Source organism: Ranitomeya variabilis, chromosome 7, assembly GCF_051348905.1.
Source record: "Ranitomeya variabilis isolate aRanVar5 chromosome 7, aRanVar5.hap1, whole genome shotgun sequence".
In the NCBI taxonomy this organism is placed as follows: Eukaryota; Metazoa; Chordata; class Amphibia; order Anura; family Dendrobatidae; genus Ranitomeya; species Ranitomeya variabilis.
Window position 1 is genome coordinate 48,425,728 of NC_135238.1, and position 17,179 is coordinate 48,442,906.

A 17,179-nucleotide genomic window follows, 5' to 3' on the forward strand; every position below is an offset into this window, starting at 1 on the left:
TTGCTGAGCCAATACCCGAGACTATTGGTCTCATGGGTGGTATAGTATCACATTTATTTTAGTTCATTCACGCAGTACAAAATTTTTTCAAGTTCATGGTATAGAAAGGGTTAATAGACCGTTACGAGGTGGGGACTTAAAACGAATCTTACATACCCGAGAAGCCTTCTGGATCTATTATTTAAACACTCGGTTTCCAACTGGCCTAAACAAACGTAATGAGTTAATGTTTTATTATTAATTTGTTATTAATTTTTTCAGTACAATTCTGTTTATATCTGTCATTTGTGTGCTATTTGTGCAATTTCAACTCACTATGCATGTATTTTGGTGGTTTTTGTATCGGATATTTACCACATGCATAGGACCTTATGTTGAATCATGTGATCATTTTTCCTGATTCTTATTGGTTAGGGGGGGTATATATGGGATATCCTGTTCTGTGTATATAGCTGTGATAAAGATCAATAGATCGAAACGCGTCGCTGTTTGTGCCCTGATGTGCATGGAGAAGCGTGTTACCACTGTTTTTATATTGGCAACAATAAAGGTACAAGCCTGGATTTTATTCTATTGGTGCTGGATAAAGTTTTTTTCGTTTTCTATTCAAGATGACTGCGTCCTTCCACGTGGAATTCCGTGCACCGGCAGTGGATATGCGGTGAGCTGGCTTCGTTTCTCTTTCTTCTAGTACTGTCTATTTCAGATGGCCGTGCTCCCTCATTAGTACCGCTCTCTTAATATATGACACTTTGTGCTATTGCAAATACATGCAGCACTCAGGACAAACTTTTTTCCTCCTTTATCAAAGTTTTTTTTGTTTGTTTTTACTATCATGGCCATGGATCTAACTAGAGACAGATCACAGAAGGCTGCAAAGGTGTTCTCTAATGAGATTGATGAGTTAATTGTTGCACCTGATTTGCACGAGGGTTTGAATAATTTGGAGAAATTATTATTACAAGAAACTAAGATCTGGTGGGATCAGACAACTTTAAACAATTATATTACCAAAGACATGGTCCCCAGAGGACTGCGTATCAAGAAATTACCGACTACAACCTATTCCACTGAATTTACAGATGAATGGAATCTTATTTTGAGCAATTGCTCTATAAACCTCATGAAATTAATTGTTAAATATGAGGATGCCAAACTAAAACAGATTCAGCAAGAAATGGAAACTGTCAATCTGTCTTTGGTACAATTTAAAACAGTCGCACAATTTGATTCTTTGGTTAACAAAATACATGAGAATGTTAGCGCTTTGGAAGAAGATATTATGGAACGTAAGAGAAGGAAATTTGCTCGTGATTTAAATGATTATGCCACAAATAAAGTTTACGAGTGGGGCCAGTGGGGTAATGGCAATAGAACTCCCAGGTCTATTCTAAAAAACAATCCAGCTAATCGGAAAGAACAGGTGGCTAAACCGCATGTGAATTTCAATCCTTCTGATCCTGAATCATCGGATAATAATCGTAGTATGTCGGATGCATCTACTGGAGAAACTACGTCCACTGGAAGAAGAAAATATTTTCGTCATTCAAAAAACGCAAAAGGCGCGGCGGCAGAAAACACCGTACAAGACTATGGAATTCTAACTCGCCGCAAGAGGCGCCTATTCAAATGAATACTTCAAATAATGACAATGTTCTGAATTTGTCTGACAGACAGCTCACTCAGGATCAATTAGAAGTTCTTTCTCTTGGTCTTAATTTTGTGCCTCATCAGAAATTTGACTTGTTTTCTACCATTCTGGATGTAAACAAATTTATGCGGAATCTAACTGTAAAGAAACATTTTTTGGATAGTGCAACAAATTTGGATGATAGTAATAATGCTGAACATAATGAAATTGTTGAAAATGAATTTCTTGATATGGATTTTTCTGAACAGTTAGCTTTAGTTTCATTACAGTCTTTGAACACTGAAAGTGATGCGGACATTCCCACCATCAATCAATCTCTTGACCTTGTCACCAAGAATCCTTATTTTTATCCTGTCCATGCAAGATCAGAATGTATGGACAGATTTCAGGAAATAGTCGAAAAAGAACTTAGAAAATTAGACAATGATAAAGTATCTACAACTCTCCATTATAACTCTAATAATAATTTTTCTCGCAAACAGTGGCAAGCCCTGCGAGAATTAGAAAAGATGGATGACCTGGTGATCAAGATGTCAGACAAGGGAGGATTGGTGGTGGTACTCAATTCTAGTGACTATTGTTCCAAAATCATGGAATTGCTTTCAGATGTAGAGACGTACGAAAAACTCCAATTTAACCCTTCCATTAAATTTAAACTTCAAATTGATAAGATTATTGAGGAGGGTTTTAGTTTGGGTGTGCTTTCAAAAAAACAGATGGACTATTTGATTGTCAAAGATCCTATTTGTCCGATCCTTCATGGTCTCCCTAAAGTTCATAAATGTGATACTATACCACCCATGAGACCAATAGTCTCGGGTATTGGCTCAGCAAATGAGCATTTATGCGAGTGGGTTGATTCCCTGTTAAAACCTTTGGTATATAGAATTCCTGGATATATAAAAGATACCAAGGAGGTACTGAAAGTGTTTTCGGATAAGGTGTGGCGTAGCAATTATTCGTGGTTATGTTGCGATGTTATATCGCTGTATACATGCATTCCACACAATTTAGCGATGCGTGCCCTTCAATTCCATTTAGATGAATTTAGTAATTATTCTATTGATTTAAAGAATTTTATTTTACAGGCAATATTTTTTCTTATGACTCACAATTTTTTTTCTTTCAATGGAGAGTTTTTTTTACAAAAAACAGGCGTAGCAATGGGCGCTAAATATTCCCCTTCGCTGGCTAATTTGGTCATGGCGTTTTGGGAACATGAGTTTATCTTTTCTACATTCAATCCATTTTCATCATGTATAGTATGGTATGGCAGATACATCGATGATCTACTCATCGTGTGGGGCTCTGATGTATCTGCCATACCTGAATTCATAAATTATTTAAATTCCAATGATTATAATATCCGGTTTACATTTAGACATAATTTGGATCATATTCAGTTTTTGGATTTGAATTTAAGTGGTACTAAAGATTGTTTAATCTCCACGAATACGTTTCATAAATCATTAAGTGGAAACACTATTTTGCATGCTAACAGTGGACATCCAAAGTATACTATTCGTTCCGTTCCAGTGGGTGAATATATCAGAATCAAACGGAACTGCAGTAATGAATTTGCTCTAAAGAATGAATTAGAGTTGGTTTCTAGTAAATTGAAAAGACGCTCGTATCCAAAATGGACATTGAATAGAGCCCATAACATCCTTAGTCACAAAAAACGAGAGGAACTTATCGCTCGGAAGGATATTAAATCTAGGCTCCCCATTGATAATAATAAACCCTATGTGTGCTTCCAGTTTAGCCCACAGTTCCAACAAATCAAAGGGATTATCAATAGGTTTCTTCCTATTTTATATGAGGACGAAAACTTGGCTAGGATTTTAAATGCCGGTGTCAACGTTGTTGCTAGGAAGGCTCCGTCTATAGGCAGCAGAATTTCACCAAGTATGTTTGGGGCCAATCATAATAAAAATAGGAATAAAAACAAAACCTGGTTGGACTGCAGTGGATTTTATAGGTGTGGGGCTAATGTTTGTAGAACTTGCGCACATGCAAATATTAGTAAAATTTTCTACAATCATGACAAGTCACAGAGCTTCAGTATTAAACAATATATTAATTGTAATACTGAATTTGTCATTTATAAAATTGACTGCATTGCGTGCAATTTGTCATACGTTGGGTGTACCTCTCGGAAATTGAAAATCCGCATCGGAGAGCATTTGTATGACATTGGTTACACTGGAAACTCATCCCGTACGATTTCTGCTGCATCTAAACACTTTATTTTAGTTCATTCACGCAGTACAAAATTTTTTCAAGTTCATGGTATAGAAAGGGTTAATAGACCGTTACGAGGTGGGGACTTAAAACGAATCTTACATACCCGAGAAGCCTTCTGGATCTATTATTTAAACACTCGGTTTCCAACTGGCCTAAACAAACGTAATGAGTTAATGTTTTATTATTAATTTGTTATTAATTTTTTCAGTACAATTCTGTTTATATCTGTCATTTGTGTGCTATTTGTGCAATTTCAACTCACTATGCATGTATTTTGGTGGTTTTTGTATCGGATATTTACCACATGCATAGGACCTTATGTTGAATCATGTGATCATTTTTCCTGATTCTTATTGGTTAGGGGGGGTATATATGGGATATCCTGTTCTGTGTATATAGCTGTGATAAAGATCAATAGATCGAAACGCGTCGCTGTTTGTGCCCTGATGTGCATGGAGAAGCGTGTTACCACTGTTTTTATATTGGCAACAATAAAGGTACAAGCCTGGATTTTATTCTATTGGTGCTGGATAAAGTTTTTTTCGTTTTCTATTCATTGAGGTTGTACACGGAGCTCTAACAGAGAGGTGACTGCTCCAGCCCTCTACTTCTGAAGAATAAAATCGAGCGGCTGCAAGGAGAATATAATTTCATCTATAAGCAGGGATTGATGGTATAGGAAGGTGATTGGGGCTTATTAGCTTTCATTTTGATGAAGGAATAATGATTTGTTTCCTTATCTCATGGCTTTTTTTTTAACATAATTTTTATTGGTTTTTTTAACATAACATTGGATAGGATAACGTAGGGTAGGATAGAATATAGCATCAGCAATGACACTGTAAATTACCAAAAGTACATATACAAATCTTACTTGTCAGACAACAGGTCCGCATAACGTTTTAAAATAGTTTATAGATACGTAGATAGATCTCCGTCAATGCCTTGTAACACAGAATTTGGGGAAACAGTAAGAGAAAGAAAGGACAGACTGACTACATAGAAGGGTAATAGGGGAAGGAAGAGAATCTCATTTACTGTATTTCACATTGTCAAGAGTGTCGTTCTATGGTAATATATGTTGTATCTTTAATAGACATTATACATCTGCAATAGTTCCCAAGACCCCTAACGTCCCACTCAGATGCTCCAGACAGTACCATTCCGTGTGGCAGAAGGGACTAATCATTCTTGATATTTCATGAGGGCTATAGTGGGAACCAATGAACGTTTTCCACAGCGGAAATACTTTCCCTGCAGATTACTCCTTTCCGCCTCTATTAAAGGGAACCTGTCACCCCCCCCCCCCCCCAGGCATTTTTACCTAAAAGAGCCACCTTGTGCAGCAGTAATGCTGCATTCTGACAAGGTGGCTATTATCGTCACCATCGATGGGGTGCATGGTTTACGCCATTCGCCAAATAAACCACGTAAGGCTACAACTAAGAATGTGTAGATGTTTTAGGGACCTTTGTTTTAACTCCTGTGGGTTGTGTCTCCGGGGGTCATAACTGGTGAAGTAGCATAGGTTTCCCCAGCACGATCGAACCTGCTCTCCTACCTGTTTCCTACATTCCCACACCCCGTGCCAGAGAGTCGTTGAAGGTGTTCCGCACTTAGGGCCCGTTGTAATCCTGTCGGAAATCTAGGAGAGGATGTTATATTGAAACCATATAATACTGTATGCATGAGCTTAACCCCTTCACCCCGAAGCCTGCTTTCACCTAAGTGACAGGGCCAATTTTTACAATTCTGACCACTGTCCCTTTATGAGGTCATAACTCTGAAACGCTTAAACGGATCCTGGTGATTCTGAGAATGTTTTCTCATGACATATTGTACTTTATGATAGTGGTAAAACTTCTTCGATATGACTTGCATTTATTTGTGAAAAAAACACAAATTCGGCGAAAATTTCGCAATTTTCAAACTTTTAGTTTTTATGCCCTTAAATTAGAGAGTTATATCACATAATATAGGTAATAAGCAACATTTCCCACATGTGTGCTTTACATCAGCACAATTTAGGAAACATAATTTTTTCTTTTTATTGAGTAATAAGGGTGAAAAGTTGACCAGTGATTTCTCATTTTTACAACAAAATTTGCAAAACCATTTTTTTTAGGGACCACCTCACATTTGAAGTGACTTTGAGGGGTCTATATGACAGAAAATTCCCAAAAGTGACACCATTGTAAAACAGCACCCCTCAAGGTGCTCAAAACCACTTTCAAGAAGATTATTAACCCTTCAGGTGCTTCACAGGAATTTTTGGAATGTTTAAAAAAAAAAAATTAACTTAACTTTTTTTCACCAAAAATTTACTTCAGATCTAATTTATTTTATTCTACCAAGGGTATCAGGTGAAATTGGACCCCAAAAGTGGAAATTGGACCCTAAACAGTGGAAACTCCCCACAAGTGACACCATTTTGGAAAGTAGACCCCCTAAGAACTTATCTAGATGTGTGGTGAGCACTTTGAACCCCCAAGTGCTCTACAGAATTTTATAATGTAGAGCCGGAAAAAAAATAAATCATAGTTTTTCACATAAATGACCTTTTCCCCCCAATTTTTTATTTTTCCAAGGGTAACAGGAGAAATTGGACCCCAAAAGTTGTTGTGTAATTTGTACTGAGTACGGTGATAACCCATATGTGTGGGGGATCCACTGTTTGGGTGCATGGCAGAGCTCGGAAGGGAAGGAGCGCCATTTGACTTATCAATGCAAAATTGGCTGGAATTGAGATTGGACACCATGTCGCGTTTGGAGAGCCCCTGATGTGCCTAAACAGTGGAAACTCCCCACAAGTGACACCATTTTGGAAAGTAGACCCCCTAAGAACTTATCTAGATGTGTTGTGAGCACTTTGAACCCCCAAGTGCTCCACACATGTTTATAATGTAGAGCCGGAAAAAAAATAAATCATAGTTTTTTCACAAAAATGATCTTTTCCCCCAAATTTTTTATTTTCCAAAGGTTAACAGGAGAAATTGGACCCCAAAAGTTGTTGTGCAATTTGTCCCGAGTACGTTGATAGCCCATATGTGGGGGGCAACCACCGCTTGGGCACATGGCAGAGCTCGAAAGGGAAGGAGCGCTGTTTTGGAATGCAGACTATGATGGAATGGTCTGCGGGCGTCACGTTGCGTTTGCAGAGCCCCTGATGTGCCTAAACAGTAGACACCCCCCAAGTGACCCCATATTGGAAATTAGACCCCTCCAAGGAACTTATCTAGACTTGTTGTGAGAAGTTTGAAACCCCAAGTCTTTCACTAAAGTTTATAACGCAGGGCCGTGAAATAAAAAATTTTTTTTTTCCACAAAAATGATTTTTAAGCCCCCAATTTTTATTTTCCCAAGGGTAAAAGGAGAAATTGGACCAAAAAAGTTGTTGTGCAATTTGTCCGGAATACGCTGATACCCCATATGTGGGTGTAAACCACTGTTTGGGTGCACAGCAGAGCTCGGAAGGGAAGGAGCACCATTTTACTTTTTCAACGCAGAATTGGCTGGAATTGAGATCTGACACCATGTCGCGTTTGGAGAGCCCCTGATGTGCCTAAACAGTGGAAACCTCCCAATTCTAACTCCAACCCTAACCCCAACACACCCCTAAACCCAACCCTAACTCGAACACGCCCCTAACCCTAATCCCAACTGTAACCACACCCCTAACCATGACACACCCCTAATCCCAACCGTAAGCGTAATCCAAACTCTAACTTTAGCCCCAACCCTAACTTTAGCCCTAATCCTAATGGGAAAATGGAAATAAATACATTTTTTAAAATTTATTATTTTCCCCTAACTAAGGGGGTGATAAAGGAGGTTTGATTTACTATTTATAGCGGGTTTTTACATTTGGCTGCTGTCACATTTGTGTCTGTGTGCGCAGCGTACGATCCGCATGCGTCATGCGTCCCTATCTTTAATATGGTGTACGCATGGATATGCGTTCGCATGCTTTTGTGTACACATGCGTTTTTTCACGGTGTGTGGCTGGCCGCGGCAAACGCACCATGTTGCATTTTTGGAGGCGTCAAAAATCTGTCAAATATGCACAGACATGTGCATGCGAATGAGTGCGTAAAAAAGCATTACTGTCTATGGGAACGCTTGCATGGATATGCACTTGTGTACTTCAGACTGCACATGTCCAGGAACTGTTTTGAGACCCGCCCATTGAGACGCCCAGCTGGAAATATCGAACGCATCACATAAAAAGTGCAAACGCATGCAAACCCTGTTTTTTTTTTTGCTGTAATGCGCGGATAAAAAACGCTGCATTAGTATGCGTTTTTGCATGCGTTTGCGGTTGCGTATGATACGCTGCGCACAGAAGCAAATGAGAAACTAGCCTAAAAGACGCTTTTTATTGCAAAAAATAGTTTTTGCATCACCACATTTTGAGAGCTATAATTTTTCCAGATTTTGACCCACAGAGTTACTTGAGGTCTTATTTTTTGCGGGACGAGTTGATGTTTTTATTGGCACCATTTTCGGGCACATGAATGAACAAAAACCAGCAGGAATAGTTTTTTTTTTTTATTATTTTTTTTTTATACCGTTCCACGTGTGGTAAAATTGATAAGGCAGCTTTATTCTTCGGGTCAGTACGATTACAGCGATACCTCACATATCTTTTTGTTCATGTTTTGGCGCTTTTACACAATAAAAACTATTTAATAGAAAAAATAATTCTTTTTGCATCGCTTTATTCTGAGAGCTATAACTTTTTTATTTTTCTGCTGATGATGCTGTATGGCAGCTTGTTTTTTGCGGGACAAGATGATGTTTTCAGCGGTACCATTTTTATTTACATCTGTGTTTTTATTTTTTTACAGTGTTCACTGAAGGGGTTAACTAGTGGGACAGTTTTATAGAGCGAGTCATTAGGGACGCGGCGATACCAAATGTGTACTTTTGTTGTTTTTTTTATTTACATAAATTAATTGATTTATTGGAAAAATATGTTGTTTTTTTTTATTTGGGCATTTTTTAAAAAAAAATATTTTTACACATTTTATTTTTATTGTTTTTACTTTAGAACATTTTCCCAGGTTGGGACATCACTGTATTATGTCAGATCGCTGATCTGACACTTTGCAAAGCACTGTGTCAAATCAGCGATCTGACACAGTGCAGGAAGCTTGCCGGCGCCTGCTATAAGCAGGCGCTGATAAGCCACCTCACTGAAGGACCCCCACGGCCATTTTGGATCCGGGGGACTCCATGGAGACCATGAGAATAACGCAATCCTATCTCATTATTCTCATGGGAGCGCGCGTCCCTGCGCGATGCCCCTCTATGTCGCTGTCACTACTGACAGCGGCATCAGAGGGGATAAATGCTAGCACCGATCGTGGGCATTGCGGCTGGGTGTCAGCTGTCACATACAGCTGACACCCGTACCCGATCACCATGGCGCTCAGCATGAGACAGCAGTGAGCATGAGACCGCGGTAATCGGTGCACCGTACTAGAACTGCGGCTGGCACAATTGCAGTTGCCGCAGCGCCATACCAGCACAAAGAGGTTAAAATAGGTTTCCCTCCATCTTTCACATAAAATGGATTTTTATTTTACCTGTTCCCACCCCTGAAGAATTGTCTCTGCAATATCTTTATCCCCGGTCCATTTCTCCCAAGTCTTAAACAGCTTGTTCTGCTTTAACTTCAGGAATTTGTCTTACAGTGTTGTATATGGAGGATATTCTCGCAGTCTGAGTGTTCATACCCACTCTATTATCTAGAATATGTAGTTCCATTTCATTAAACAGCCTGCAAAGTCTAGATAAGCAGAAAGAATGGACCTGCATGACCTGTAGGAAGTGTCTGCTCTCTATATGAAATTTGTCCATGATTTCTTGTGGGCTCAGCCATCGTTTAACCTCTGTCTGCATAAAATCCCCTGCGAGGGTTTATACAATTCTTTGTAAAAGTTTTGTAGTGTTTAATTAATTTTCCTAGGGTTGGAGGTTATATTTCTCTGGCCATCTCGTAATCTACCTATTGGATTCGCCTGCAGTCTCCCTTTTGCCAGTCTTGCCAGCAATTTCCCCGCTATGTTGCCATATCTCAGCATTTCAGCCTCCTGCCTAAAACGGAATATCTGCTCCATCCTATCAATCCAGGTTTCAAACTCTTGTTTGGCCAGCTTCCATTGTTCCCTGTTTTGAGTTGTGGGGCTCTGCAAGAACTCTGGATGTAGATTTCTAAGCTTTGCACTAGAATCTGAGTATTTTTCCGCTACTCTTTTCTTGAGTGAGGCCACAAAGATCATAATTTTGCCTCTTGGTACCGCTTTGGCCATATTCCAGTACAAAGCGTGTTGGTTTGCATGTTCCTTGTTGTCCCATTCAAATTCCTCTCACCTGCCCCGTAGTTTGTCATTAAATCCCTCATCTTTTGTAAGATAAGCAGGAAATTTCCATCCATATGTAATGTGTTCCTTTCATCTGGTTATCTACCAATTCCACCGGAGCATGGCCAGATATGACCAGGTTGTGGATCTCCACTGACTTCGTTCTATTTAATAGTCTCTCTGAGATCAACAGATAGTCTATCCTTGACCAGGATTGGTGGGCATGAGAGAAGTGGGTAAAGTCTCTATCATCTGGATGGAGCCAACTCCAAACATCTCTCAATCCAGTTTGTTCAAGGAAGGAGGGGAGAATAGTCTTTTTTGAAGGGATCAGGCTCTGGCTCTTTCCGTCCTCCAATTGTGAACCTTATTCAAGTTTCCCCCAGTAATTATTGGAGGCGAGTTGTCCAAGACAATCTTCCTCTCCAGGTCATTAAAGAAGACTTTGTTTGAACCATTAAGTCCATATACATTGTAGATTGAATAGACTTCTCCTCCATGCTCTATGGTGACCCAAACCCATCTTCCCTGATCATCACACTCCTGGTACAGCAGATTAAATACAAAATTACGATGGAATAGTATCACTACCCCTGCATGTCTACCTTGAGCTGCCGAGCCCACTACTTTCCCTACCCACAGCTTGTTGAGCCTAGAAAAATCCTCTTCCTTTAGATGAGTTTCTTGAAGCGATACAATATCTGGCGAGTACCTTTTCAGATGTCTCAGTATCTTTATTCTTTTATTCGGGGATCTTAGGCCTTTCACATTCCAGGAGATGATCTTCATAATCACTGTCACTACTGCCTATTGCCTTTTGCTTTGTTTTCCTTCTAAGGGTTCTCTGGATTAAAGGGAGATTCTCAGGTGGTTAGAGAAGGGTAGAAAAGAAAGAAAAAAGACTCAACAAAGATATGAAAGGGGACAGAGATTAAAACCTTAAAGCAAGCAGTGAGTTCTCAATACGCTGTAGTGCATTTCTAGCTTCTTACACCACTAATAGCGTTGTGGACTTTCCTTTTTTTCTGAGGACGTAAGAACCACAAAAAAAAGAGAAAAAAATCTGTGGGAAAAAACATATCCCACACATCACGTCATAAATAATTGTCAGAATTGCCATCTGCATCTTCTCCTCTGCCCTGGGCAGCACCTTTGCATAGCTCATTGCCCTCCACCCTGCCAAAACTAGGATCCCTTCCCCCAAATATGGAGCTGATGGACACTTGTCATTTTGAGGAGACAGTGTCCTGTTTGTAGGAAAGGTGTGTGTAGTGTTGGGGGGTAGAACCATCAAGACCAAGATGTATATGGTGAAGTCCATTTCTATGGTGCTTCACCTGGGCCGGCCATATGCAATCTGAGGCTTTGGTGTTGAGGGGAAGCGGTCTTCCTCACGGCCTCTTCTTCGTTCAATGTTTTTTGCGTTGCACAGTATTTTTTCCATATCTTTTTCTGCATCACTCGGCGAGTTGTAGATGAGGTTATCCCCTTTGTTTTGGAAAATCCTCAGTGTTGCCGGGCATTGCACTGCAAAGCTTTTCTTTGCTTGACAGAGTGCTGCACATATTTTACTAAAGGCTCTCCTGCGTTTTGCCACCTCCGCAGAATAGTCTTCAAATAGTAGGACTTTCATCCCTCTCAAAGTCACTGGCCGGGAACATTTTCTATATGCTCTCATTACGTCAAACTTATCATTATAGTCCAGGAATTTCATGATTACTTGACGTGGTCTTAATGTCCGGTCACTCGATCCTTGGTTGTGGGATCGTAGATCTGGCCCAACTCTGTGAGCCCTTTCAACCCTACAACCATGATTAATTCCCAGGGCCATCGGTAGGTCTCTTTTGCAGAGTCTTTGCAGTTCAGCTGCAGGGATTGACTCCAAGAGCCCCACTAGCCTTAAGTTGCTGCACCTTGACCTGTTTTCCAGGTCCTCGACCTTCTGACAGGCATTTTGTTTCTGTAGTTCTCTTTCAACTGTGAGGAGAGCTGCACGTTTTCACCCTCCAGTTGTGGGTCCTTCTGCTCCAGCTCATCTATCTGTCCTTTTATGTTTGCTCAATTCCTCTTGAATGTGCTAGAGGACCTTCTTGATAGCATGTTCCCGGGTCTTTTGGATGTGTGGCATGATGCTACTTGCCACGTCAGCCGCCAGTTTGTTATAGTCTATTGTTATCAATCTCGAAGGGTCTTCCCTGCTACACTCAATTAGGTCTTCAATGCCCTCCATACCAAGGTTTTTCTGTTGCGAGTGTGTTGCAGTAGCATCCTCTCCTGTGGGGCTTGGGTCCATGTCTTCCCCCTTACTGTGGTTTCCACTGCTTGTTTGCCTAGGGTTCTCCGGCTTTTGTGAGCTACGTAACACGTAGCAATCCATTTGCTGAATTGGTGATGTAAATGGAGTCAGTGTCTGAGAGCCCTCTGATCTTGCAGTTTATCCTTTCTCCAGAGAATTATCAATTCTTATGTTTCTGGACAGCTATATAAAACTCTCTCCCTATAGCACAAAGCAGGTACTTGTAGTTCTTATTTTTGTCCACTAAGTGGCAGAAGAGCTTTTCCTTGTGCGAAAAGCAGTTGCAGTTCACTGTAGCGGCCAGCAGATGTCACCAGTTTTCCCAGGAGAAATGACCAGCCAACTGTGTTTAACCTTCCTCCTGGGGCCCTGTCCTAGCTGGAGAGACCTTTTTCTCTCTGCTTTTTCTGGTCACCGTCCCACTTTTAGGGGCCCCTTTACCAGTATACAGGGAAAGCAGCTATGCTCTGGTAAGCAGTGTTTTCTTGGGGGGAGGTTCTGTGTGTCTAGCTAGTCGGATTGTGCCTTTAGTAAGTGGATTTTACTGTGGGGAGAGCAGCCCCTCCAGGCCTCGCTGCGCACATGGGCAGCCGGCCAGGTCCCTCGGGGTCTCGGGAGTGGTCCAGGAATGTAGTGACTGACCTTTATAGGTGATGTGGCATGGGGGTCAGTGGTAATCTATCTTTCTTTTGTCTAGGAGGTGCAGATGTTGGCAGATTTGTTAGTAGGGTGTCTGTTGTGGGAGCTGATCCTTCAGCCATGCTACATCCTCAGGGCCAGATCCGGAAGTCTGACTTTTTTATTATTGCAGAACATCTTCAATTTACACAAATTGAATGATTTGCTGTCAACAACAATCATTTTTATTCTCGTATAAAATATGCGACCAATGACATAAGTTTTATTATTTGATGTTTTTACTGGCCAATGATTGAGAATGAACATTCTTTTTGAAATCATCACTCATGTAAATTACACCTTTAGTCAGTTAATAGAACTTTTCCATTTCTATGTTTTTTTTTATTTTTACTTTTCTGATTTTTTTTATATTTAGATAAATATAAGTATTAAGGTTATTTGACTCAAAAATCACATCAGTTATATTCTTTACAGATGGTCGTACCAGCAGCTCCAAAATGATTGCACAAGACCAATTTGAAAAACATGCCAACATCTCAGACATGGATCCTTTCAATGTACAATGTCCTAATTCATCACAGACTGTTAAACAAAATAAAAGTCACAGAAGAAGTGTGGAAAATAAAGCTCCCACAAGGAAGAAGCCATTTCCGTGTTCAGAATGTGGGAAATGTTTTACAAACAAATCAACTCTTGTTTCACATAAGAGATTTCACAAAGGAGAGAAGCTATTTTCGTGTTCAGAATGTGGAAAATGTTTTACAGGAAAATCAGATCTTGTTACACATGAGAGAGTTCACACAGGAGAGAAGCCGTTTTCATGTTCAGAATGTGGAAAATGTTTTACTAAAAAATATCATCTTGTCACACATGAGAAAATTCACACAGGCGAGAAGCCATTTTCATGTTCAGAATGTGGGAAATGTTTTACATATAAATCATCTCTTGTTAAACATGAGAGAATGCACACAGGAGAGAAGCCATTTTCATGTTCAGAATGTGGAAAATGTTTTACAGGAAAATCAGATCTTGTTACACATGAGAGAATTCACACAGGAGAGAAGCCGTTTTCATGTTCAGAATGTGGAAAATGTTTTACTAAAAAATATCATCTTGTCACACATGAGAAAATTCACACAGGCGAGAAGCCATTTTCATGTTCAGAATGTGGGAAATGTTTTACACATAAATCATCTCTTGTTAAACATGAGAGAATGCACACAGGAGAGAAGCCATTTTCATGTTCAGAATGTGAAAAATGTTTTACAGCAAAATCAGCTCTTGTTACACATGAGAGAATTCACACAGGAGAGAAGCCATTTTCATGTTCAGAATGTGAAAAATGTTTTACAGAGAAATCAAATCTTCTTACACATGTGAGAATTCACACAGGAGAGAAGCCATTTTCATGTTCAGAATGTGGGAAATGTTTTACAGATAAATCATGTTTTGTTAAACATGAGAGAATGCACACAGGAGAGAAGCCATTTTCATGTTCAGAATGTGAAAAATGTTTTACAGCAAAATCAGATCTTGTTACACATGAGAGAATTCACACAGGAGAGAAGCCGTTTTCATGTTCAGAATGTGGAAAATGTTTTACATGCAAGTCAATTCTTCTTACACATGAGAGAATTCACACAGGAGAGAAGCTATTTTCATGTTCAGAATGTGGAAAATGTTGTACACGCAAATCAACTCTTCTTAGACATGAGAGAATTCACACAGGAGAGAAACCATTTTCATGTTCAGATTGTGGCAAGTGTTTTACTCTAAAATCAGATCTTGTTAAACATGAGAGAGTTCACACAGGCGAGAAGCCATTTTCATGCTCAGAATGTGGAAAATGTTTTACACAGAAATCAAGTCTTGTTACACATGAGAGAATGCACACAGGAGAGAAGCCATTTTCATGCTCAGAATGTGGAAAATGTTTTACACAGAAATCATATCTTGTTAGACATGAGAGAGTTCACACAGGAGAGAAGCCATTTTCATGTCCTGAATGTGGGATATTTTTTTTATCTATATCTCAACTTGTTAGACATCAGAGGACTCACATTGGGAAGAATGCATTGTAATCCTTTAGTGGCCAAACTTAATTTTTGAAATCTGACATGTCACTTTTTGTAGTAATGATGGAATGTCTCGGGGCCGTGGATATGTAAGCACTGAGAGGTTGCATCTGAGAGGAGCTCCAGCCATCCGTACATTATCATGCATCATACCTGACACCTGAGGCTCTGGTAAGCCTGTAAACTTCATCATCCTGGGGTGGATTTAGCCTGGCTCCAGAGGGGCTGTTTTGGTTCAGCCTCAGTTGGGCAGGGAACTGCAAATCAACCACAGAATACAGCTCTGGAGGTGTCAGGGACCATCTTGGGTCCAAGCTCTAAGGTACAGAGAGAGAGCAGTGAAACTGCTCTCAGCCTGCTGTGGGATATGAACGTTTTCAGATACAGCGTGGGAGCTGTGGTGCAGAGCCCCGAATAAGGGACCCACAGCCAGCGTTTCTCCTCTGCTGGACACAGGAGCTAAGGGGGGATCTTGATTCAGTGAGGAGATTCTCTCACCCTCCTCCCAGAGATTAGTTCACTGGCAATGGAAAACTTTGATTGTGACTCTCAGCAGGCACAGAGGTAAAGGTACCGTTACACTAAGCGACTTACCAATGATCACGACCAGCGATACGACCTGGCCGTGATCGTTGGTAAGTCGTTGTGTGGTCGCTGGGGAGCTGTCACACAGACAGCTCTCTCCAGCGACCAATGATCAGGGGAACGACTTCGGCATCGTTGAAACGGTCTTCAACGATGCTGAAGTCCCCCTGCAGCACCCGGGTAACCAGTGTAAACATCGGGTTACTAAGTGCAGGGCCGCGCTTAGTAACCCGATATTTACCCTGGTTACCATTGTAAAAGTAAAAAAACCCAAAACACTACATACTCACATTCTGATGTATGTCATGTCCCCCGCCATCAGCTTCCCTGCACGGACTGTGTCAGCGCCGGCAGTAACAGCGGTGACGTCACCGCTGTGCTCTGCTTTATGGCCGGCGCTGACACAGTCAGTGCAGGGAAGCTGATGGCGGGGGACGTGACAGACATCAGAATGTGAGTATGTAGTGTTTTTTTTTTTACTTTTACAATGGTAACCAGGGTAAATATCGGGTTACTAAGCCGGCCCTGCACTTATTAACCCTATGTTTACCCTGGTTACAAGTGAACACATCGCTGGATCGGCGTCACACACGCCGATCCAGCGATGACAGCGGGTGATCAGTGACCAAAAAAAGGTCCTGATCATTCCCCAACGACCAACGATCTCCCAGCAGGGGCCTGATCGTTGGTCGCTGTCACACATAACGAGATCGTTAGCGGGATCGTTGCTACGTCACAAAAAGCGTGACGTTGCAACGATATCGTTAACGATATCGTTATGTGTGAAGGTACCTTAAGCTTCATTAAGATCCCTGTGATAACGAACTGATAGCAAGCCATATAACTCTCTAACAAACAATAGACACAGGCTGAGTATCACTGGACCCACAGTGCATAACAAAACACAGACATTGCATATAAATGGACCAGGCTATTAGCAAGGAATATAGAATACCCCACATACAGTGAGCAAAGTCCTATATTGCCTAAGGCTGCTTTCACACATCAGTGTTTTGCCGTCAGGCACAATCCATTGAATGTTTAAAAAAATGGATCCGGTGAAAGTTGCCACCGGATCCGCTTTTTTCTCATAGACTTTTATTGGCGATGAATTGCGACGGAACGACTGCTGTATTCGCCAACTATTATGCACTAATACTTTGTACTTTAGTAGGAACCCCCTCCAGATTACGCAAACTCTGCAATGTGGATAAATATGGAATCTCACAAGAATGTACCGAAGCCCAAACGACTAGACTGGTAAAAAGTTATAGAGTGGTATTTGTAAACTCTCCTGATAATCCTACTGTCCAGAAAGGTA

The 17,179-nt window shown here is 40.7% G+C and overlaps 1 protein-coding gene across 1 annotated transcript in view; it reads left to right on the forward strand.

Annotated features, from left to right (window-relative positions):
- The window catches only part of LOC143785885 (uncharacterized), a 61,720-nt gene extending 45,633 nt beyond the window's left edge, over positions 1-16,087 (forward strand). The window contains exon 3 of the mRNA XM_077275026.1: positions 13,673-16,087. Coding sequence (XP_077131141.1) covers positions 13,673-15,279 — 1,607 coding nt within the window. The 3' untranslated portion in view covers positions 15,280-16,087. The remainder of the gene's footprint in view (positions 1-13,672) is intronic.
- The last annotated feature ends 1,092 nt before the right edge of the window (positions 16,088-17,179 follow it).